We start from the raw sequence: 24,021 nt of genomic DNA on the forward strand, positions 1-24,021 counted from the left end.
AGACGGCACCTTTAGTGGTTGGGCACGAAAGTAACCTGCGTTTCTTTATTTGGTTTCGTTATATAGCCGTATACGCAAAAGAGGAGGGGAAAGACGGATGAGAGTTTTTATCGGACGTGCGCGTGTGCCGTAATAGCCCAGTGGGATACAGGAAGCAGCGTGATGCAAGGTGTAGACAAAAGAGCAGACGAACACATGCCGCTTCAAAATAGCTTTTACATCGGGAAGTGCAAATTCGTGCAGTTGGCTGTAGATTTCTTTAAGCGTTTGCTCATAGGCTCTTGTTTCGCTTGCGAGTCGTATGAAAGAACCGTCACTTCGCAATCTCAAAGAATATTCACGCCTTACGATACAGCTCGGGACAGTGTAGACTTGTTATGTTCTCTGAGTACGCGCTGACACGAAATGTTTGGCATCATCCTGCCGCCGGCTTATCAGTTCAAATAATGCAGCAGTGACCATTGCTTGGTAATTGCTGATGATATCCCATTGTGTTCAGTTTTCAAAGATCCAGGGACGAACTCACAAAGCTCTTCGTTCGTATGTGCTTTTTGCTATTGGAAAGCAGTGTTCACTGATAATTCGTTCAGTGTCAGGATCTGCGGGGATTCGCTTTTACAAACACTTCTAGCATAAGAACTTTTTGTTAATACGTGCCGTGGTCTCCTTTGCACCACGCGTCGACAGCAGATGTATTGAACAGCCATTGCTTGGACAGGCGCGGGTAAAGAATGGTGTACAGCGACAGAAATATGAAACCTGGATTCAAGAGCCTGTACGCTCTTGGGAACGCTTCCCCGGACTGATCGCCATCCACAATTATTCACTATGAGGACTAGGGGTAGTCCAACGACAGCCCCAGTTATTTAGAATAACGAGAAAAAAAAAAAACGCGCCGGTTGACGCACGGCGACTGCACGCGTCGATGAGTGATTGCGGCTCGCGCGCCCTCCGAAACTGTCAGGGCGCCAACCAAAAGTCACGTGGCAGCACCATCGGCGCAGTGCGCGCAGAGTAGGGCATTCATCGAGTGGCCAGCTGTTCAAGAGACGAAGCCATGCGCCTGGCCAGGTTCTCCCACGTGCTGCGCGCCACCTGCTTGACCTTGGCGACGAAAGCGTCCCACTGCTCCTGGATTTGTCCCGCGAACTCGTCCTCCTCGCGGCTCCTGGGTGCTGCGTACGTGGCCCTCGTCAGCTGCTGCATCAGGCCCCGGCGCGCCTGCTCGCCCATGCTGTGCAGCACCAGGCAGATGCGGTCGGCCGTAGTGTCGGTGCCGTTGACGAGCACGAAGGGCGCTTCGAGGGAACGGTTCGGCTGGCTTTTTCTCGCAGCAGCGTCCAGGCCTCGTTTGCTCGGTTGCGGAGGTTGCTGCTGGCGGCGATCAGCAGCGATGGAGGGCGTGGTTTCGGCGGCGACCGGCGGGACCTTCGAGAGAATGTGCAAGCGATACAAAATAAGCCATGTTTGTTGGCAATGAATATCATTCTAGAATTAATGCACCCAAGAATCTGTAAATTCGTTATTACACAACATTCCGCATTCTCACTGTGAACTGCTTGTACGAATATTCAATACTTAAAGATAGTCGTTTTTAAATAAAAGGGCGGTTCCTTCGGGCACATTCCGCCAGTGGTGGTGATCACGGGGTGACTGGTAATACTAGAGTGTACACTCTAGTAATACGTGGTAATCCGCATTTTTTCGACGCATTGTGGCGCCATTGTAAGAAAGGTTAGGGATAATTCTTATTCGTTCCGGAGCTGAACCGGAACGGAATTCTTTTCAATGAAACGAAATTAAAACCAGAACGAAAAACATTTCTTTGCGACATCCTGGTAGCAGCGCGCTTGTTCGCCGCTGCTGGTTGACGTGAGCAGAACGTTGTCTCGAGGAGCGCGCCTTTGCGCTCGCTAAAGTCTCCCAGCTTCGTTTTCGAGCGCTCTGATTGACAAAATTCGCCCTGACACAGTAACGCGGGTAATGCCAGTTTCCAGGTCCAAAAGTTAATATGGCTTGTACGTAGAGATCGCTTCAATTTCCAAGTTACGATGAATCTGTTGAAACTAAAAGATTAGAAGGTATCTAATGAATTTTTGTTAATTGACGACTAATAACTGCGTATCATCCGTCACCCCGTGGTCACCACCAATGAAGGCATGTGTCCGAAGGAAACGTCCTTTTGCTTCAAAGCGCATATTTTTAAATACTACTTAAGTTATTCCCAGAAATATTCGGTATGTACACTAATCATTAGAAAATAGCCACGGCAACGCGCCGTCAATCTTACGCGAACTGGGGACCGGGAGAGGCAACACACCAACAACAATAAAGAACATTCAAGTACCGCTCTTTGTCTAATGCTGATCACGTCATGAAAAGGCACATGTATAGTTAGCGATACATTGATCAAAATAATATTAAAAGTTACATATCACCTTGAATAAATCGAGTGCCCTTTATGCGCATGGAGTCAGCTCTCGACCTTCTATAGTGCTGAGACTATTGCGATCGGACCTCTGTGCTGTCTTGCCGAAATATGTCTCTAGAGCGGTGGTTCCTCACTGATTCATCTGAGGCGACGGAGAAGTTCAAATTGAGCAATGTCAACGATAACTGTAATCACCACTTGGTAGATAAGTTTTACATGTTTTCAGAGTCAAAGTGTTTTTGACTGAGCAATGTATACAGTGGCGTTCAAGCGACGACCAAATTTGGGCATTGTGTCTATAAATTATAAAATACAAATATTTGCTTGGTCGTATAACGTGTCAGTACATCGGGCGAAGCGGTGCGTGGCATTGTAGTTGCTTAGCGGTTACGGACTGAGGGCGAACGAATGTAGTTTTCTGTAGCTTAGGATGCCAGCTATTTCGCGTAAATTTTAGCCGTTGCTTTCCCTGGGTATCTATTTTTTGAAGGTTGCAGCCACCTTAAGAGCACAATTACTTCTGCAACACGTGCCGGCTAACTCTGTGGTTGCTAACGTGCAAGACGCTTGTGTTATGTAGTGAACAGAAGTCAGGTTTTGCCGCTAGGCCCTGAGAAGCCTACCATAAATAATGGCTCACTGCACATTGATCTTACCTTTCGGTTGGGCATAGCGCTCGCCCAACCAGTCAGCAGGAAAAGGAGCAGTATTGACTTCATCTCCGACGGTTCCCTTCTTTCTGATTTCCAGTTCCAATCAGCAGGTAAGTACGCAATTTCTGCAGAGAACAATATTGTTACAGGGTTTCTCATTTAGTAACTGTTGACGGGGACCGTATACCTCGGCATACTACAACACTAGCTACCTTTTAATAGGGTGCAGAAACCTCCAAAAGGTGAACTAGATTTCGTTGGCGCCTCGCTGACTTATGTCTAAAGGAGTGGCTTTGTAAGAGAAACGTTGCGTAAGTCTGGTGGGCTGAAAGCCGCATTGCTGACGACTTCGCCTAAGCAATGACAAAAGAGCACCAGTAATCTATGTTTCACCATCGCTTTGCTATCATAGACATTGGATCCTATTTGAGCACTGTTGGATTATTGTCGTTGCCCTTATCTCGCTGCCAACGTAATCGCGCTCAAATTATGTTTCCTTTCAAGCTCCTTGACGGTATCCTCATCTGCCCCGAACTCCTCAGTTGCACTATGTTTCGCATTCCGCGCAAGATAATCTGAGAACATAGACTTTTCCATGTTCCTGCCTGTCATAACCAACACTCAACCATCCACAGAATACTGAGTCATTATAACACTTATTTTCATGATCTCGTTATTTTTCATAACTCGCTGTCGTTGTTCGTTTCTGAGCTTTGCGTTGTATCATAGTATAACACAATTTTTCAACTGCCCTTCTCCTTTTTCACTGATCTTGCGCGTTGTATGTACACTCTTCTTTTGAAAATTGTTCTTTTATTGATTGTTTTTTACTTAGATTGCCCTGCAGTTTTCTCCCTTTTTTGTTTTTTTTTTAAATGTATGACTGCGTCAGCACTCAGACTTGATAGTTGTTCCTGAGCACGGTAAATAAACGATTAGATTATTGATTATTAGTATTATTATTACTTCCACTATTATTAATATAATTATTATTTATGTATGCATGCGCCAGTACTCAGGTCTTATGGTTCTTTCTGGGCACATTAAACAGACATGACTGACTGACTGACCGATCTGTCCTGCGGTGGGGGAGAGCGCATACCGTTAGGTTTAGTTGAGTCTTTGCGTCTGTCCTGCGCACATTAATCGCACGCAGCGTGCGGAACAGCCTAATACTTAACCAACATGAGCTCATACACCGGGCTTTTCAACAACAAACCTTGCCTGCTTTATGGCCCGGAAGCAGTCGGAACAGGAGCAAGCGGTTGAGGCGTCAACGTGACTCTGTTTACTGTGACGTATATAGGCAAGGCGTTTGATGTCGCCAGTCATGCCCCGTTGCTCCCAAAACTACGACACCGATGTTTCTGCACCTTTAATGCCTTTGCTGCAGGCCTGCCTGTCATACCGGCAATGCTATGTCGCTTCCAACGGACAGTCCTCGGGCACGTACATAACTACCAGTGGTGTGCCCCTGCAGGGCTCTGTCCTTTGACCACTCCTCTTCCGTATCTTTGTAAATTATTTATCGATAGTCACAAAAAGCTCGTCTTTCTTTCTTTATATGGATGACACAAATATATTAGAAAAAATTCGCAGCCTTCCTGACTGCGCTCCACTTCAACAAAACGTATCTGCGTTTGCCAATTGGTGCGTGGAAAACAATCTAGTGCTAAATGACCGAAAGACGAAAGTAATGTCATATAGACGCAAGACAGATGAGGTGTATTTTTTTTTTCACCGCTTGCCACACTCTCTCGGGGGTGTAAAATTATACTGACCTTCGAATCATATTTGATTCCAAGCACACCTTACCGCCTCGCATAGAATGCATCACCGAGAGCGGTCTGCGCACCCTGGGCACAAGCTGAGGAAGCTCAGAAATGCACGCGCATTTCTTAAGCTCCACGCATCCCTCTGCCTGCCTCTGCTAGAATATGCCGCTGTTGTTTGGAACAGTACTTGCCGGCCTAAGAAATATTGTGTAGACATAGTCCAAAGGAAATTTGTCTTAAACATCGATATCAGTGTTTCAGGCAGGTCGGCCGTGAACAACAGTTTCGCTCACAGTCCTCGCTCAGTCTCGAAGACATGGACTGCAGAATAACGAAAGCTAACTTGACTGCTAACCACGAGGCCGCGGGATCGAATTCGGCCACGGGGACCGCATTTCGATGGGGGAGAAATGCGAAAAAAACCGTGTACTTATATTTAGGTGCACGTGAAAGAACCCCATGTGGTCCAAATTTCCTGAGTCCTCCACAACGTCGCGCCTCATAATCAGATTATGGTTCTTGACTTGACTTGACTTTATTGAAATTTAGACAATATACAGTTGTCCGGGTGAAGAGGGCTAAAGGTGACACACGTGGTCACCTGACTAGGCCCTAGACACCCTGAATTCACGCAGGCACAGTTTCGACATGGTAAGTTGCGAAGTACAATTTTTTTTACGGGAAGATTATAACAATTCACATACAGCAATATACATACACTGTACATTCAAATCAATCTAACTAATTATGTATAATACCTACAAACATGTTCACTTGACCAAGAAAAGAAAAAACAAAGCAAGGAATCCTAACTGCATCTCCCATACGACAAAAAGAAAAAATGTTCACATGACAAATATGTTCACTAGACGCATGGACTGCGAAAACCCCATAATATTTTAAAACTTTCTTATTCAAGCTTGTAGACGGCCTCATTCATTGTAAAGACGTCTTCGATAACGTTAGTTTAACAATTTCACACAAAAAAATCTAGGGTGTCTAGACGTTCGCACGTTTCTATTTCTGGCTCTTCAAAGAATCCCTTGGCCACGATTGTGCATGCCTGCAGCGAACACACACGCGAAATTGACACGTTCCACAGACGTTTCCCCACTTCCCAAGCAGAGCTCGAATCCGTTTCATTACATATTTCCAGAAATGTAACGTCCTTTTTGTATTATGGGGTTTACCGTTGGTATATGAAATGTGTACTCTTTATTCTTGTTTGTTGGTATGCATGTGTCCGCCTTGCTCCATGCTTGATGTCTAGACTTCCAAAAATCTCAATGTTCTTTTAGGTGTGGTATATGCTATACTTTATGTTTCCTGGTATGTTTCCCTATGTAGTATTATTTCATGTCTGATATATATTGCAAACCGCAATTGAATATAATATGAACTTTTTATTCCTCTTTGTTGATATATATACAGGGTGTCCCAACTATCATGCATCAAGATTTAAAAATATGCAAATGCCACGTAGCTGTAGAAAAGCAGGGTAAAGTTGTTTGCCGTCACGTGAAGATACTCAGGTTATATTTGCATTCCGCCTAGTTATATAATTAGTCTTTATTAGTTATTCAACTGCTCAAATATTATCATTAGATGAAAAGTGTAAATGAGAAAATTGTAGAGCAACATAAGAACTCTCGATACAGCTTTATGTTGCCCAATACGTGCTACATAAAAGTGTTTTTCCGAGCGTGAAAGACGCCCGCGAATACACGCAAAGTACATCGAGCGGCCAGTCGCGCGTCAATTTTGAGCGCCTTCGCAGGGCTCTTTCACGCCCGGAAAAACACTCTTATGTAGCACGTATTGAGCCACAGAAAGCTGTATCGAGAGTTTTTCATGTTGCTCTATAATTTTCACAATAACACTTTTCACCAAATATTGCTGCCTTTCGGTGTCTAGGTAGAAGGTTTTAGTCACAGGGACGTGTTTAACGCAGTGAGTGCTTTCATCCAAGCAACCAAACGCATACGGTGCTAATTCCTACTTTGCCTACAATTATTATTGTAATTATTCTAAATTACTCTTATTGGGAATTTTGCAATCACTCTCCTTATTTTTCTTTAAGATCTGATCTTCCGTTTACCTGGTCTCACTTCTCAATAACACAAAGCTCTTCTATTCGCAGTGACGCTTTTTTATGGCCATTCTTCTTTTTTAAAGCTATTAACAAAGCATACAACTACCAGATTCTTGGCTTCTCCCCGAGTAAGGCCACGTGCCATGTTTTAGAACTTCTTGGGCGAGTTGGTTGATGCGTATTGAAGCCATTGTAACACAAACACGGACAAAGAAGAGGGCAACGCACCATGACAAGAGCACAGGAGACCTGCCTTCTTTGTCCGCGTTTCTCTGCGCTACAATGGCTTCAGTAAGTGCCATATTTTGAAGGCACAGCAACAACAACTGCCGCGAGACGCTCTAGACGCGCTAGACGCCAGACACTCCTCTTAAATGCAATGTTTCAAAAGTGCGAACAAGTTGAAGCTGCTTTGTACTTTCCGCGTCATTGAAACACAAAGACGTGTTCGCCTTGTTTCTAAAATATGTTGTGCTACGGGCGGCGTTGCGACAACGTTCAGGAGCAGCTGGGTGACGCTCACGGGCTTTCACTGCTGCAGTTGTTGGTGCTCTCTTGGGGTCTATCAGAAGCAGACTGGCATAGACCTCGTGAGCGCGTGGTTATATATAATGAGTTGAGGGAATTATATTGGTATGAATATGAAATGATGCTACAGAATAGAACGCGCATTATTATTATTACTCTCTCACAATGACATCCACGGTAGCACAGTTCCTGAATACCAAGAGGTTAAATGCGTCGTAGGCGATACCTTTGACTATGTGCCCGATCTTGTCTGCTCCGGACATGCTACCGTCAACTTTGCGGCTAAGCGCTATAATATCCTGAGTATATCAAATGTATGATTCAGTAGATGACTGTGCGCGAGAGCCAAGTTCTTTTTGAGCGGCTAGCTGACGACGCAAGGGCTTCCCGAACAAGTCGTTCAGTTTTCCTTTGCATAGGTCGCAGCTGGCGACATTGTACTCATGTGTCTCGCACTAGACGCATGCGGTTCCCTTACGATACAATACCACTATTGCCAGCATAATCGTTTCGTCCTACCTGTTCTCTTTGATGACACGCTCGTACCATGAAATCGAATCCTCAACGTTCACGTTATCTGTGCCACTGAAGGTGCCTGGATCTTTTGGAAGCGATAAGGTGACGGACGGCGGGGACGGCTGCTGCGCGGTAAGTTCCGGCGCGATGGGTGCTTCAGTGGCCATCGCCGAGGAAGCAACGCGCCGACTACTTCGGAGTTTCGTGCTGGGGTGATGGTGATGAACAGGCAGCGTACCCCGCACCTCCACCAGAAATATTGCACCAAACACGTATATTTGCAATTATTTACAAGTAAGGCGAGCGGCATAGGAGTCACAGCAGCCAAGATGGCGAGGAGCAATTTCTACGTTTTCTTTATCGATGCCGGCCTAATGGGACAGACTTCTGTCTCGCGGCACTACTGCTGCTTAGCAATAATTTGCAAGTAGAGATGCCACGATCCAGATGGCGATTTCCATTGGGAACCGCCTCGCTCAGCGTAAACTTGTTGCGCTCTATCGCGGACATGTCACGCATCACGACGACGGAACGACCGCTACAACATGAAGATGACGCAATGGCGGCAATGAAATGATGACGAAAGCATGACGAGAATGGCATGGCGACACGGGAATCACTACGACAAAATGACCATAATGGAAACACCACAGTGGCGCATGATGACACTGGAGTGGCGACGATCGTGTGGCGATGATGGCGTGATGACGACGGCGTGAAGACCACGCAGTGACGACGCTAGAGTGGCGACGACTGCATGACGACGATGGTGTGATTGCGTAGACGTAAATACCATGGGATGATGAGGCTGAAGTAGCGACGATGGTATGACGACAATGCTGAGACGACGACTGCAGGAGGACGATGGTGTGACGGTTATAGTATGACGATGGAGTGATGAAGATGGTGTGACAACAATGGTGCGACGACAACGTGATGTCGATGGCGACGATGGCGTGGCGAAGAGAATGACGGATCTGGAATGACGATGACGGTATGACGACAATTGAATGGGGACAGTGAAGTCACTAAGACAAAATGACGACGATGAAACGACCACGGCGGCATGACAGCGACCCTGTGATGGCGAAGCGATGACAATGGCATGACAGCGATGGAATGATGACGATGGACTTATTGCCATAGAATGACGACAACGGCTCGTATATGGTGGCGTGATGACGAGGACATGACAAAGGAGTGACAGGAACAGGGTGAAAAGGGCGGATAGATGACGATGCCATGACAACGAAGGAATGATTACAACGGCGTGAATGCGATTAAATGATGACGACGGTGTGTCGACGTTTTCGCTCACGTTCGCACTCAAGTGCATCACTTGCTGCTGCGCGCCGCCTTATTTCACACTATACCCGGTGTTTGTTTTACAATGTGTTTTGTATCGGCCAATCTGGCAACCCAAATGCACCGTATATCAGGTGTTTACACTATGTTTGGTACCGTGGCCACCTTAATTTGCACTATTTCTAGTGTTTGTTTGCGCTTTGTCCTGTACTGACTGGTTGGGTCACCTTAATTCGCACTATATCCAGTGTTCGTTTTACAATGTGTTTTGTGTCGGCCAATCTGGCCACCCGAATGCACAGTATATCCGGTGTTTGCACTAAGTTTGGTACCGTGGCCGCCTTAATTTTCACTATTTACAGTGTTTGTTTACACTTTTTCCTGCACTGACTGATTAGGTAACCTTAATTCGCACTATATCTGGTGTGTATTTGCACTACGTCCGGTACCGGCCAATTGTGCAAGACTAGCCAGTAACCAGCAACCAGCAAGCATGGCAAAGGAACGACAAGGAGGGAGTGACGACGACATTACTTTTAGCATCAACCACGCACTCGGCAACAACAGCCAGCAGCACCAGTGGGAAAGTCTATGAAAGGGGGCAAAGAAAGCTTCGCTTTAAAATTTGTAGAGATAGCAAAGAAACGTCTCGTGAAAAAACAAACAATCAGCACCAGCAAAGCTTCAAGCTTTGCTTTATTGTTTTATTCCTGTTTCCGTATGGTTACAGCAAAATCAGTGTGACCTTTGAACGGCCTCACTGTGAAACAGGCTCACTGTGAATATCAATATTATAGTGCGAAACATTCTTTGGCCAGGTGCCCGGGGTTATTAAGGCGAAGCTTTCTTTGCCTCTTCCCTCGACTTTTCCACTGCTGCTGCTGCTGCTGCTGCTGCTGCTGCTGCTGCTGCTGCTGCTGTCACTGCCTTGCACGTTGCGTCAGTAGTGGTTGAGAACGTGTATAATGTAGATGATAGGAACACGGGAGATGCGTCTGCTAGCGCGTTAGAGCGATTCCCACTGCGCGTGGGGTCTGCATAATTTTTTTCTTCTACATTTTGTGTCCCAAGAACACCTTTAAGGCCATCTAGGCTTAATAGGTGAATATCTGTGGATACACAGACTTCTGTACATTACCGCTACCTACTTCAGGGCGCACGAATCTCCAACGCGATATTTTGTCAGCAAGCAGGGAGTGATGACTTCTACAGATATTTGCCTGAAGTTGGAAACGCTATGGGAGAGAGAGAGAGAGAGACTAAACATTTATTTCGCAAAGCAAGTAGAAAATTTACTTGATGAGTGGGACCCTCAGTCCAGGGCTCCATTGCCATGCGCGACTTCGCGAGCCCGCTGGATCAGCCGTTGCTGTTCCTGCTCGCTTGTGCCGAGCAGCGCAGACTCCCAAGAGGAAAGGGTAGAGTTGGGTATAGGAGGAACATCTGAAGGCTTAGGGCATTTCCATATGGAGTGATACACCGTGGGTTTGGCCCCACAGTGGGGACAATAGGAAGGGTACAGGGTGGGATGAAAGATATGTAGCATGTGGAGACAAGGAAAAGAATTGGTCTGCAGTTGCCGCCAGACAGCGGCATCTGCCCTATTAAGCGAATGATGAGGAGGGGGATAGTTATGGCGACTTTGTCGGTTGTACTCGAGCGTCTCGGTGTACTGTAGGGGCTCTGTCGGTGCGTCGTCTCGGTTGGACAGCTGTTCCGATGGTGCCCGGCCAGTCAGACCTCGGACTACCGCATTAACGCGTTCATTACCATGGAGAGAGAGGCGTGTCCAGGAGTCCAGACGATACGCACCCTGTGTAACGTGGGAAGGGGGACAGAGGAGAGAATTCGATGTGTGTGTGCAGTTACGAGTCCTTGCGCGAAGGTCCGGCAGGCAGCCTGCGAGTCTGTCACTATGGTCGGAAAGGGTCGAGGCGTGGACAATGGCTAGGGCTATTGCCCCTTCCTCTGCTGAGCAGCTGTGTGTTGTTAGAACTGTGGCACACACCCTCAGCGCGTCTGTATTGCCAGTTACAGCTAAACACATGGCCCGCCTCTCTGGGTAGCGGGCCGCGTCAGTGTACAAAACCGGTGTAATTGTAGTGCGGTCTCCAAAAAATGCGTGCCAGGGCCTGAGTTCGGGCGCGTCTACGGCCGGCGTGTCGCTCGGGATTCATATTGCGAGGAATCGGAGCTACTTGTAGGCTAGCGCGTAGAACAGGAGCGAGGCGATATTGTGGGACGTGTGTGGGTGTCTCAGAGACAGGGTAGCCAAGGCGAGAGAGTATAGCGCAGCCCTGACGGCTGCGTCTGAGACGTTGGAGCTGACCATTGCGATGAGCCTCCAAAAGCTCGCCTACGGTGTTGTGGATACCAAGCTGAAGACGCCGTTTTGTGGAAGCATGTGGAGGCAGCCCAAGAGCCGCTTTCACTGCCTTTCGCAGAAGGGTGTCCATCTTCGGAGTTTGAGTGATGGTGAGATTGTGGTAGGGGAGGTGATATACGAACCGGCTGATTACCAGAGCCTGTACTATGTGGAGGACGCGTCTGTCGCGAAGGCCTCTTCTACGATTAGTAATGCGGTTTATCATATGTGTGACTTGTGCTATCTGCGGACTCAAAAGGTGCGTAGTGTGCGAGGCTTTGCCATCAGACTGAATGTGGAGGCCCAAGATACGGAGGCTAGCTACCTGAGGGATGGGGCTGCCGTGTAAAAACAGGGAGATATTAGGGGATTCGTCGTTTCTGCGGCGCCGCCTGTGCACGAGGAGCAATCAGTTGCGTTACGAAGAGACGCCACTCCGCCGACTTTCGGCTTTTTCATGCATTCTAACTCGAGTTGGGACTTGAATTTTTGTGTTCAGGTTATCCGTGAAGTGTTTCTGCATCGCCCGAGACTGGGTTTGGCCGTATGTGACCAATATTTTCCCAGTTAAGTACTTTGAAACTTTTCCGTTGTGCGAGGTCGAACTAAGCCTGACGCAGTCGCTTCGGCGGCCGTGGATAGGCATAGGCACGAATACGCCGAGCAGCCTTATGGCGGCCTCCCATCCGACTACTGGTCTTCACCGGAGCCTCAACTTGCCCTCGACGAGTACCGCACCATGTACCGTGCCCATTTCTATGGAATTCCAAGAGGCCCAGTCCATGGAATTTGCTTCAACCAGCCAGAATGCGCCAACCTCCGTCCGCGCCAGGTCAACACTGGACGACCCGCACTCAAACTGGCCAATGAACCTGACTCGACGGCAGAAGAAGTTGACGAGCGGAGAAGCGGTGACCGCAGCCGGGACCACTATTGAGCCACCCGCCAAACAACTGCAGCCGAATACTTCGCAAGCACCAGGGCAACGCTCTAAGCGTCGCCTGTTGCCACCACTCCTAAAGAAAGGTTTTAGGATCGTGCCTCGACCTTTCAAGGGTCTTATTTTCAAAGACTTCACTAATCACTAAATTTCCAAAGCCGTGGCGATAGGCTGTCAAGGCCATGTCATGGACACGCAGTTCATGGTCAGGCTTCGACCAGGCTCCAACATCATACTTGTTTGTACACCTCACCAGCAAGTCACTGACCGGGTGAGGTGCTTGACCCACCTCCACGTTAACGGAACACTGCACCAGATGAATGCGTACACGGCAGCTCCGGACAAAGTCTCGCATGGCTTGATTCACGGAATTGACCCCAAGATACCCATCGAAGCGTTGATGGCCCACTTGCGTATAGGTACTCAGGGGGTAGATATTCTTCAGCCTCAGATGCTTGGTGACTCTCAGACCGCGGTACTTGCCTTCAGCATTGAGTACACGCCCAGATATGTATACTCCTATGAATGGGAGAGGCCCTGTTACCACTACAAAGCAAAGACGCAAGCATGCTGAGTGTGCTACAGCACCGGCCACCGCTCTGATATGTGCCCCACACATAACATAGTGGTCTGCCACACGTGCGACACCCAAAACCCAACGGAAGGGCACGGCTGCACTCTGAAATGCGCTGCCTGTGGGGAAGTCCACGCTACTGGCGCTAAGGAATGTAAACATCGCCTCAAGCCTATAGCCAAGAAAGCCAAGGTTCCTGCACAACCAACACCAAGTCGCAAAGACCAAGTATCCTGGCGAAAGCAAGGACGTTGATGGTCCAGCTCCGAACTCGAGACCTCAACAGAGTCGCGGTCCCCTTCCAAGACTAGAGCCCCGGAGCCGCAGCAGCAGCTGAAGAAACTGAAGATCCAAGCTAAGATGCCTCCAGCGCCACACAACACCCAACAGGTGAGCTGGGCTCGAGTTGTATCTCCGACTGCTCCTATTACAGAACCACCAGATTATCAGAAAAGCATAGCCGAGAATAGACAGCTCAGAGAAACCAACAACACCTTGCAAGAACAACTTAGTGGTCTCAGTGCTAGGCTTAGTAAGCTGGAGGGAGCAGCGAATCCTACCCCAACATAACCCACAACACCCCTATCAGGCACGGAGGCCATGTTGCAAAGCGTAATGCAACAGATTAGCAAATGCAATAAGAAATCCAACAGCAAGATCTATGCTTAACGAAAGTTATTTGACCGCATGACGTAAAGCTCGTAAGCGCACAGATGCAGGCCCCTTGTCCAAACCCAGAGCTCCGACCTACCACCGCACTGCGAACGCTACAGATGTAACTGACACAGAGAGCGTGGATGATGGCAATTAGGAGGAATTCTTCAGAACAACTTCAGATTTGGCAGTGGAATTGTCGTACATTCCACAAGCGAGCAGCAGCCCTTCAATACTTTGTACGAAACTCATTAAGCCCACCGGACATAATCTGCTTACAAGAAGTGGGCCCCCGCCCAGTAAAACTATTAGGCTATTATACGCTGTTCAATTCAAAATACCCTCGTGTCCCAACGCTGGTATCTAAAACTATAACTGCCACTGCCCATTATTTCTATGGCCGCACAGAAACTAATCACCAAACACTCATGGTTACGCCCCAGAAAATGGGCAAAGCCCATAAAGTCGTTCTAAGCGTGTACAGTCCCCCAAAAGACAAACACGAAGAATTTACTGCCCTCCAAACTCTCGCTAAAGTTATTGCGGGCACCAAAGATCAACTAATGGTATCGTAGATTTCAACGCTCCCCACACCAAGTGGGGCTATCATAGGGACTCGCCTAAGAGAGGCAACCTCATCAACTTTGCGGAAAAGCTAAGATTACATGTAGTTACCCTACCGACAGCACCCACACGCTTAGGCAACAGTATAAGCAGAGACACATTTCCAGATCTCACCTTCACTTACAACATTAAACGAGTAAATTGGACCAACCTAGAAGAGAACGTGGCAAACAATCCTTAGTGTATCCATATCATCTCCCAAGCTCCATAGAGTAGTAGGTGACACCATCCTAACGGACTGGGCTGCCTTGCCCTCCCACCCCCTACGTGACCACATTCCGAGCAATGTCGAGGAATTGAGTCAACACATTAAATAGGCCCACGAGCAATATTCAAAAAAGCTGCGCGTACAGTGGAAACACCAGCAGTAGACAACCGCCTACTCCATTTGCGGGAGAGCCACAATAGCTTGCTCAGACGGTGGGAAAAAAACAACGCCTCAACCACACCTTGTTATGCATGATAGCGGCCCTCTCAGACGAAGCCAATGCTTATGCAGTCCAGCTAGCTACCATAGGATGGGTACAAATCTGTAGCTCTGTACAAGACACTTTAGGCACAGCACAAACGTGGACAGTCCTGCGTAACATGCTCGAACCCGGCAAATCCAAAACGGCTATGAGTAGAACACTACAAAGAATAGCGAACGTGTTCCCGGGTACAGACCAAGTGCTAATTCAAGACTTAGTCGCATGCTATATTGGAGACCAACCTCACACGCCTTGTAACACTCAGTATAGCGCGGCACGTACCCAACCCAGAACTAGATGCTACACTCACCAAAGCAAAAATCTTTGCCGCCGCACGAGCAGCAAAAAGAAACACAGCACCGGGGCCAGATAAAATTACAAACGCAGTGATTAGGAACCTCAGTGACGATATCTTGGACGATATTACCGACTACCTCAACCAACACTACTGGGAACAGGGTCGCGTACCTCTAGAGTGGAAGAAAGCAAATATCACAATTGTACCTAAACCAGGAAAAACCCCAGCAATCGAGGCCTTGCGTCCCATTTCGCCCACCTCTTGCATGGGCAAACTGTATGAAAGAGTCATACAGAACCTCCTTCAAGATTGCATCAAATTTAATCACCTTAATTTCAAGGCAGGACTGTCCACACAGGACGCCTCCCTTCTTTTGAAAGAAAAAGTTTTATTCCGCATACCTAAGGGTAGCGAACACCTAAGTCTTGCCCTCGACCTCAAGGGGGCTTTCGATAACATCTCACATGAGGCTATACTCAACGAACTCAATGTCATAGGGTGCGGTCAGCGAATATTTGCATATTCATGTCCTCCCTCAGTGACCGATCAACCAAAATAGGCATTAGACAGACCCGGTCAGATCCTATAAACATGCCTAACACAGGAGCCCTTCACGGAGCAATAATATCACCACTCCTATTTAACATAGCTATGCGCAGGCTCGCTCATGCCCTAGAGGAAGTACCACAATTAGGCTACACTATATATGCGGACGATTAACCCTTTGGGCTACATGCGGCTCTCTAGCGCAGGAAGAGCAAACACTTCAGGAGGCGGCTGACATAGTCTCTAGTTTGTCTAGGAACAGCGGACTTAGCTGCGCCAAAGAAAAATCAAACCTTATACGAGTTCACAATCATCGCTATAAAACGAAAGGACAAATAAATCTCAGTGTAGATGGTCACCCCATTGCTGAAGCCACCCAAGCCCGAATTCTGGGTTTTTGGGTACAAAGCAATGGCAAGGCTTCACACACAATCAAAACTTTACGCACCAGAACTAAACAAATCTCTAAGATGATACGCCGCATAACGCATCATCATAAAGGAATGAAAGACAGACACCCTACGGCTAATCCAAGCTTTCGTCCTTAGTCGAATATCGTATGGGCTTCCCTACCACCATCTGAGCAAGTCCGAGGAATACCAAGTAGAAGCAATCATTCGCAGTGCGTATAAAGCTGCCTTAGGGCTGCCTATGCAAACTCCAACTGAGAGGCTTTTGGCCTTCGGCCTACATAACACTTTTGCGGAGCTCCAAACTCCGGTACTGGTGTCGCAGAGCACTACCATTGCAGGCAGAACTATCTTAGCCCGCATAGGAGTCCCACCCCCTTAAATACAGGAGATGCTATGGAAGATATGACTAAAGAGTGTCGCAAGCACATATGCACCAGACCGCTTCCTGAGCATATGCATCACGATACCCACCAAGGTCTTCGTTTAGCCAGGGTCGAATGGCTACGCCACCAGTTGGCACTACAAACACCCGTGTACCCAGATTTATGTGCACGTTCAAGAACCTCAGCTGGTCGAAATTTTCGCAGTTCTCCACTATGGCGTGCCTCATGATCAGAAAGTGGTTTTGGCACGTAAAACCACATACTTCAATTCAATTCAGTTGGCACCCAAACCACATGCAATAAATGCAGATGCTGCTACATATGCAAAATCACGTTATACAGCAGTAGGCGTAGACAAAAAACACCAGCCCCTCGTCGCCGCATCCTTAATCACATCTTGCATAACATTTGCGGAGACTGCAGCAATAGCCCTACCTATCCAACAACAGGAGAGGAGAGGCCACTCTTCAGCCATAGTAACTCCCTCTCAAGAGGCATGTTGCTTATTTATGACACACCGTTTACCTTCTACTACCCTTAGGTTTCTAGGTCGTAACTTGCAACGGTACCACTCTGTAATATGGTGCCCAGGACACTCAAGCCTCGTAGGCGACGAACAGGCTGATGCTCTAGCTCGTGATCTTCGCAACCGAGTGGAGCAGCCCAGCTCACACGCCTTGCCTATGCCGAAATACCCACGCAAAATGTTGGAACACCAGCGTTTGACACGCCACAAATACGCCTCCCCGCACAAATCCTTAAACGGGTAAGAGGCCACAAACTTGAAAAAAATCCGGACCGATGTTTATCCGTACCTCATAAAACTTCACGCTCTCTATCCTACACAACATCGAGCTAGATGCCCGTGGTGTGGTGGTCGATCAGCCTTTTTCCACATTTTGTTTACGTGTGAAAGAATGCCGCCAGAGTTAGCCATTCAGTCTAATACAAACAAACAACAATCATTAGTGGGGCAGTGGGAGGTACAGCTCTCCAGCTCGGACCTGGGTGTGCAGAGGGCACTCCTCCAGCAAGTCCAGCGGGCGACCAAGGCCAGTGGAGCCCTGGACTAAAGGAGCCACCCATCGCTCTTCGACCCCCTTTCCCCCGCTCCCTTTCTTAATAAAGTTTTACTACTACTGCCTGAAGTTCGTCCTTGTGGCTTTAAACGGCTTCCCGACATCGTAAACACATCGTTTTTTAACAAAGTACTGTATTGCCGTCGCTCTGTGATTGGCTAACCTCCTGGCTAGCTCAGATAGTAGAGCGAGCGCCTCGGAAAGGCGTTAATCCCGGGTTCGAGTCTCGGACAAGGACGACTCTTCCTTCAACTGCGAGGCTTTCTTTCCGAAAAACTCGAATGAGTTTCCTGCGTAGGTTTTTGCTGCAATTTGGCTGGATGCGAATTTTCCCTTTCATGTACTTTCCCCCACCTTGCGGGCTTTCGCAGGGCTGATTTGCCAAAGTGCCGTTTTATACATGACTAAATAAACACCAATAAAATTGTCCGACCAGCGTTGGTCCGACGGCCGGATTCGAACCCGTGACGTCTATTGCAGAAGCCCGATATTGAAACCGTTACGCCACGGACGCCATTTTTATTGCCGATCAGAGTGAAACGCGCGTTAAAAAAATAGTCAGGACGGAAATTACGCAACAAACAAAATCAAATCATTTTACGATTTGAACCGTCACTCAAGCTGGGCCGTCATCAACGTTTAAAATTCTCTGGGCACCGTGAAGGGCTCTACCCTCGACAGCCGCTCAGAAACAGTGTTACGGTTATTGCATTTCTACGAAAAGCGTCGTGCACTCGCGTAACAACAGCCGGGCGGGACGCGCGCCCGGCCACAGTGAAACCTCGTTGTGCGGGCGTTGCATAGACAGTGCAGGTCAGTCAGCATTATCAGGTCGTACGGCACTCCGTCGTCGGTGCTAATGTTCAGAAATTATATATCGTTAGCTTCTAGTGGAAAGTGCTTCGATCTTTAGCGTTCGCTGAAGCACATTCGAAAAATACAGCCCCTCTCAGCAGCGAAGAAAAAACATGATCGGCAGTCTTCGCTTTCTTACAGCTAAGACAGCCTGAGCCACGCGGTAGAAAAAAAAAACGCCGTTATTCTAAAAATATTTCTACTGCCAATGTGTTTGTACGTAAGAAAATTGATTTTTCTGGTGGGCTAATTTGCATTATTTTCACTCGTTTTAACACATCCATGCCCTGGCCTTCACTGCCAGTGACTCTATACATAGGCAATGCTAGGTCCCATAGATCTCGCTAGAATTTCCTTTTGGTAGCAGAACTAATCACGTATTCGTCCTAAAACCTTGCAGCCAAATACTGTACTCTTGTTGCCACTTCTATTAAATGACCATCGCATCGGTGCCCGCTACAAACTCGCGCAGTGCACATTTGAGCCTCACCTGAATCACAGTTCACACAAAAGGGTCGGTTAGACATCGGAAAAAGACAAACCGGTTTATCTCCCGTCGCAAAATCAGGTGTGTCAAACTCGCACCCCAATCCTTCGCCCTACGAAACAAATTCGTGCGAGTAGGGCGCTCCAAGGTAGGGTTACGCCACGGACGCATGCATCGACAAACGCCATAGAACCCCATTACGAATTTCTCGCGGGCAAGTGAGCGCGTTGAAACACTTGGCACCGTTTCGATTTGGCCTTACCGAGGCGCAGGGGATAATCTTTTGAAGAGGAAGCGTTAGAATGCCGGTGGGCGTGTCGGTGGGCTAATTACGCGAGAAAGAAGAAAGCCTCAGAGCGACGTTTCTTTCATTTAGCAAACAAGATTAGTAGTAAAACTGAGTTTACTTGGGAGATCGTCATATTGTACGTGGTATTCTGTCGAGTTGCTTATCTCTTAAGGGGCAACTCCGGAGTTATTTTTAACTTAATTAGGATATTGCCATATTCAAATGGTATTGACGGTCCTGTCCCCTGCAGGGTGGTTCGGTTTCCTTGGAACTTCATCAATAATTTTAAATATGAAATATACGAGATACCGAAACCAAAACGGGTAGCTGTTTCGTGTGACTTCACGATGAGTGAATGACGTCAGGTCATTCGTCAGGTCCCTACCATAATGTAAACACGCAGAACGCCTGCTAAGCACGCAGTACACGTAGCGCTTACACCAAAGAAGCGAAGCTGATGATGTCTCCTGACGACACAGAGAGCTTTTACAGAGTTTCCAAACTAGACAGCGGCGATTTAAGTAACGTTTTCAGCGAGAGTGGGGTGTATAGACTCTGACGTTGCAAACACAGGGTGGCCAGTAGAAAGTCATGCGTTTGGAACGGAACCAATTTTTAAAATTCATTTTCAGGAAAAGTAAGTGACTTGCATCCATATAGTTTGGAACTGATAATAAGAATGCAAAAGAGAACGTATACGCAAAATTTTATTAACATCAGTGGACATCGAAAAATCGCCAGACGTGCTCTTTAAGTACAGCAGCCTTGGTTTCAAGGGTAGCGTATGAGCTTCATAAGTAATGATTACAAAGAATGACACGCACTATATGAGAATTTCTCCGAGGTGCGTTTTTGCCATAGTTCTTTTGCTAGGGCAGAAGCGATGCCTGAACGCTCAAACAAACGCAATGACGTCATCTTCTGCGCTGGCTTATGTTGAATCCCAATGGCAGATCGCGAGTGCTCGGCCGGATCACGAACGGAGCGCATCGTTCCGACTGAGATCGCCCTCGTCAAAACTGCGAATGGAATGTGTGCGCGCCCGCGGGGACACTTAGTACAGGGAAATGAAGTGAGAGGGCGCTAGACTAGAGGTGAGCCAGGAAATACTTCGGGTAAAAGAATATAAATGCCTTTGTATATGGACAAACGAAGGCAATAGATATATGGTAGCACAGGAAAAAACAATAACAGTAAAAGGCAAGCGAAATGCAGCAGTAATGAAGCACAGAACGCTATGGGGATACACTAGGTACGAGGTGCTCCGCGGTACGTGGAAAGGTGTAATGGTTCCAGGACTTACATTTGGAAATGCGGTTGTTCGCTTGAAATCAGGGGTGCAATCAGGACACGATAGTAACCAAAAATCACTGGGACGCCTCGCATTGGGCACTCACAGGAGGACTACAAATGAAGCTGTGCATGGTGATATGGGCTGGACTAGTTTTGAAGTGAGGGAAACTCGCAGTAAAATTGAGTATGAAGAACAACTGAGGAATACGGAAGAAAGTAAATGGGCTGGGAGAGTGTTGAGGTATCTGTACAGAAAAAAAAAACATTGATTCACAGTGGAGGAAAAGAACTAGGAAGCTTACCAGCAAGTATTCGGCCTGTAGAGTGAGCAACAGAGCAACAAAGAACGTCAAGCGGAAAGTCAGAAAGGCTAAAATAATCTCATGGGTGGCGGCAATGGAAAAGAAACCTGCCATGAGTAACCACTTAAGAGCAAAAAACAAAATAAGGAAAAAAAAACAATTTATGATAACTCATGGCCAGATCGGGATGCCTTAAAACACGCACCTATAAAGCGAGATATAAGAAGGGAGAAGAAGCATGTGCTTGCTGCGGTAAAGCTCGGGAAACGATGGAGTATGTTTTATTAGAATGTGAAGATATCTGCCCAGCGGTCGATCTAGGCACCACTGGCCTCTTCGAAGCCATTCAGTTCAGCGAGAGCAAGGGGAAAGTAAACATGTCCGCAATAGACATTAGTAAGAGGCGATTGGAAAATTTGTGGAAGAAAAGTAGGGAAACACAAACAACGGAGAAGTACAAAAACAAACTTCACATTTGGGGGTCAAAAAAATTACGTTTTGGGAATTTATGGTGTTTTTTTTCTTTTTCTTGTTCTTTTTTCTTTTTAACCTAGGTGGGACATTAAGCATATAATAGCAAGAGCTTGGTGACGCAACCCACCGCCCCGTTCCAAAGGGGACGCTCATAACATCCATTCATCCATCGGATAGGCCTCATCACAATCACCACCGTCATCTGGATCGTCCTAGCATTCCGTGCGTTCAGTTTTTCTTCCACGTCAGAAGAATCATCACTGGACTTGGGAACTTATAGTGTCGGAGTTGTCACTATCCAGGAGCAGGAACAAAAACGCACGGCGCGATGTAGCGTCCACGTTTTCCACGTCGTCCATAGCTGTCCGAGACCGGAAACAGGCGACCGTGACAGGAAGCAGAGGCGGATGAAGGAAATACGTCACGTGGACTTCTGGTCAAATCTGCCGATTTCGTCGGAGCAAATATTTTTGCTCCGCAGAGCGATCCGGAATCGATAGCTGGTCCCAATCTGCCATTGGAACACATGACCGACGCTCTCATTCTGCCATTGGAATAGGATTGCTCCATACAGAGCAGAAAAACTTGATCCGGATCTACCATTTGAATTCAACATTAGGGTCTATAACGTTCTGACACTGTGCATGAGGCCTCGGATACGAATCCCGGCCGTGGCGATCACATCCCAATCGGGCCGGAATATAATAATTTGCGCGTACTGAATTAAGTTTATGTGCGCGGTAAGGACCCCCATCCCGGCCACGGCGGCCGCTTATCGATGGGGGCGAAATGCGAAAACACCCGTGTACTTAGATTTAGGTGCACGTTAAAGAACCCCAGGTGGTCAAAATTTCCGGAGTCCTCCACTACGGCGTGCCTCATAATCAGAAAGTGGTTTTGGCACGTAAAACCCCATAAATTAATTAATTAAGGACCCCCCACTGGTAGGCGAAATTATCCCGCAATACCCTCTGCGGCCTTTCACATATACCGTACGTGTCTTCCTTTGAGAGGTTTTAATCACTCTTGAAGATATATGTAAAGGGAAAATGTCGCTTTTTTTCCTTTGGACAGCAAAACTGCCAGTCGATCATGTTTTGGTTACTCAACTTGCTTTTGCCTCTCCCAAGCCCAAATGTAGGCTAAAATTTAACGGATGGAACAGTGATTGCGTCAAGGAGCACTGTGGTGTTCATCGCACACATGAGCAGAGTCTGCGAAGCTTCTACAATTTGCGCTACGCTGATACATGAATGGCGACACGTTAGTTTTGCTTTGTGTCAACTAAACTGCCCCGCCAATGTCTAAGCGATGTTCGCAAGAATACATAGCTGCTCGCGTCTGTTTGCGGCGCCGCAATGGAAATGCATCTTCGATGTGCACGATTTTGGTTTGTCGAAGAACAATAGACAGAGTTATAGAGACGCTAAAATAGCGCAGGCAGTGTGGCTACAAATGTACTCTTCTTTACAGCGGGTGATCCAGGCCATAAACGCGATTATAGATAGCTTTGCTGCCAGCAGATTGATGGAAACAGCTTAGTGTGCACTTATTTTTTAACTTTTAAATGAATTCATACTACTACATGGCAACCAACTTAATACGCTTAGCAAATGATTCACCATAGCAAGCATTTTTCGAACGCCAAACATTCATTTGCCGCACAGTGCTCGGTTTCGAAAAATTATTTTCAGTTCATCGGGATCAGGTTTAACCATTGCTTTCATTATAATCTAGCAGCAAGGGCAGACAAACAGCCGAGAACACTTACCACTTTCTCCAGCAGGCCCGCAGTTAGTCGCGCTGTAATCGAAGGTGCGTCACAGAGCTACTGAGGCCGCAGTCGCTGGGGCGAGCTTTGGGTGAATTTTGCACTCAGAGCAGGGTGCCTGTGTCAGAGAGCGGTCCACGGAAGTAAAGCGAGGGCAAGGGTCGAGCGTGGCCCCGACCGCGGTCGCTTCCGAAGCGCAGTTCCTGCGGACACGGCGGCTCTCCGGTGGGGCGCGTCACGCCCCATCGGGTCGCCGCCAATGGCACTCCGGCATCTTCTCGCACGGCTGGGTTTTGCATTTCGCGCCGCCATGCCTCGACAAGAAAGGATTGCTGCAAACAGTTGGCGGGTCAAGCACGTAAGTTGCTTTCTGCCAGTGAACCGTCACGGCCTAGTGCTTGCCGTTCGCTCGTGTGGAAGTTCGCAACTTCCAGGAACGCTGCAAAATGTTTAAACGATGTCCCATTCGAATACCGCACACAAAAAATAATGCAGAAAGCAAAGCCTTGTCGGATTTGCTTTATTTGTTATGAGGATTCAACTGATAATATTCTTATGCGCGAACCGTTTACTTATAAACCTGCAAGGCAGATTAAGGGACACCGTCGGCGTTTATTTCAGGAGCGGCCAAAGGTAGCCCGCCGAACGTCGTCGCCCTCTTTCTCCACCCTCCGTCCTTTTTTGTCATTGGCGTTCCTTCTGCCCTTTGTTACGAGAACTCGTGACAATGTGGCTACGATGCAGGAGCTATTTCGATACGGCAAATAAATTTGCGAGCAATTCAGCTGCACTCAGTTCAGCAAAGGTGGTTGTTCTTAGAGTTATCAGTGCCTTAAATAGTGACCCTGCCTTGTATAGTAGGCTGTAGACGCCGAGGTGACCGTAAAGGCAGCTGGCTTAATAC

At 47.6% G+C, this 24,021-nt stretch overlaps 1 protein-coding gene across 1 annotated transcript; it reads right to left on the bottom strand.

Annotated features, from left to right (window-relative positions):
* Nucleotides 1–320: 320 nt before the first annotated feature.
* Nucleotides 321–23,229, bottom strand: LOC142571223 (uncharacterized). Its single transcript, XM_075679491.1, has 3 exons — nucleotides 23,118–23,229; nucleotides 3,088–3,209; nucleotides 321–1,428 (listed from the first exon to the last, which is right to left on the bottom strand). Exons 2-3 carry the CDS (start codon nucleotides 3,148–3,150, stop codon nucleotides 1,024–1,026), a joined length of 468 nt encoding a protein of 155 aa, XP_075535606.1. The 5' UTR covers nucleotides 3,151–3,209; nucleotides 23,118–23,229; the 3' UTR covers nucleotides 321–1,023.
* Nucleotides 23,230–24,021: the final 792 nt, after the last annotated feature.

Source organism: Dermacentor variabilis, chromosome 2 (genome assembly GCF_050947875.1).
Source record: "Dermacentor variabilis isolate Ectoservices chromosome 2, ASM5094787v1, whole genome shotgun sequence".
Classification (NCBI taxonomy): Eukaryota; Metazoa; Arthropoda; class Arachnida; order Ixodida; family Ixodidae; genus Dermacentor; species Dermacentor variabilis.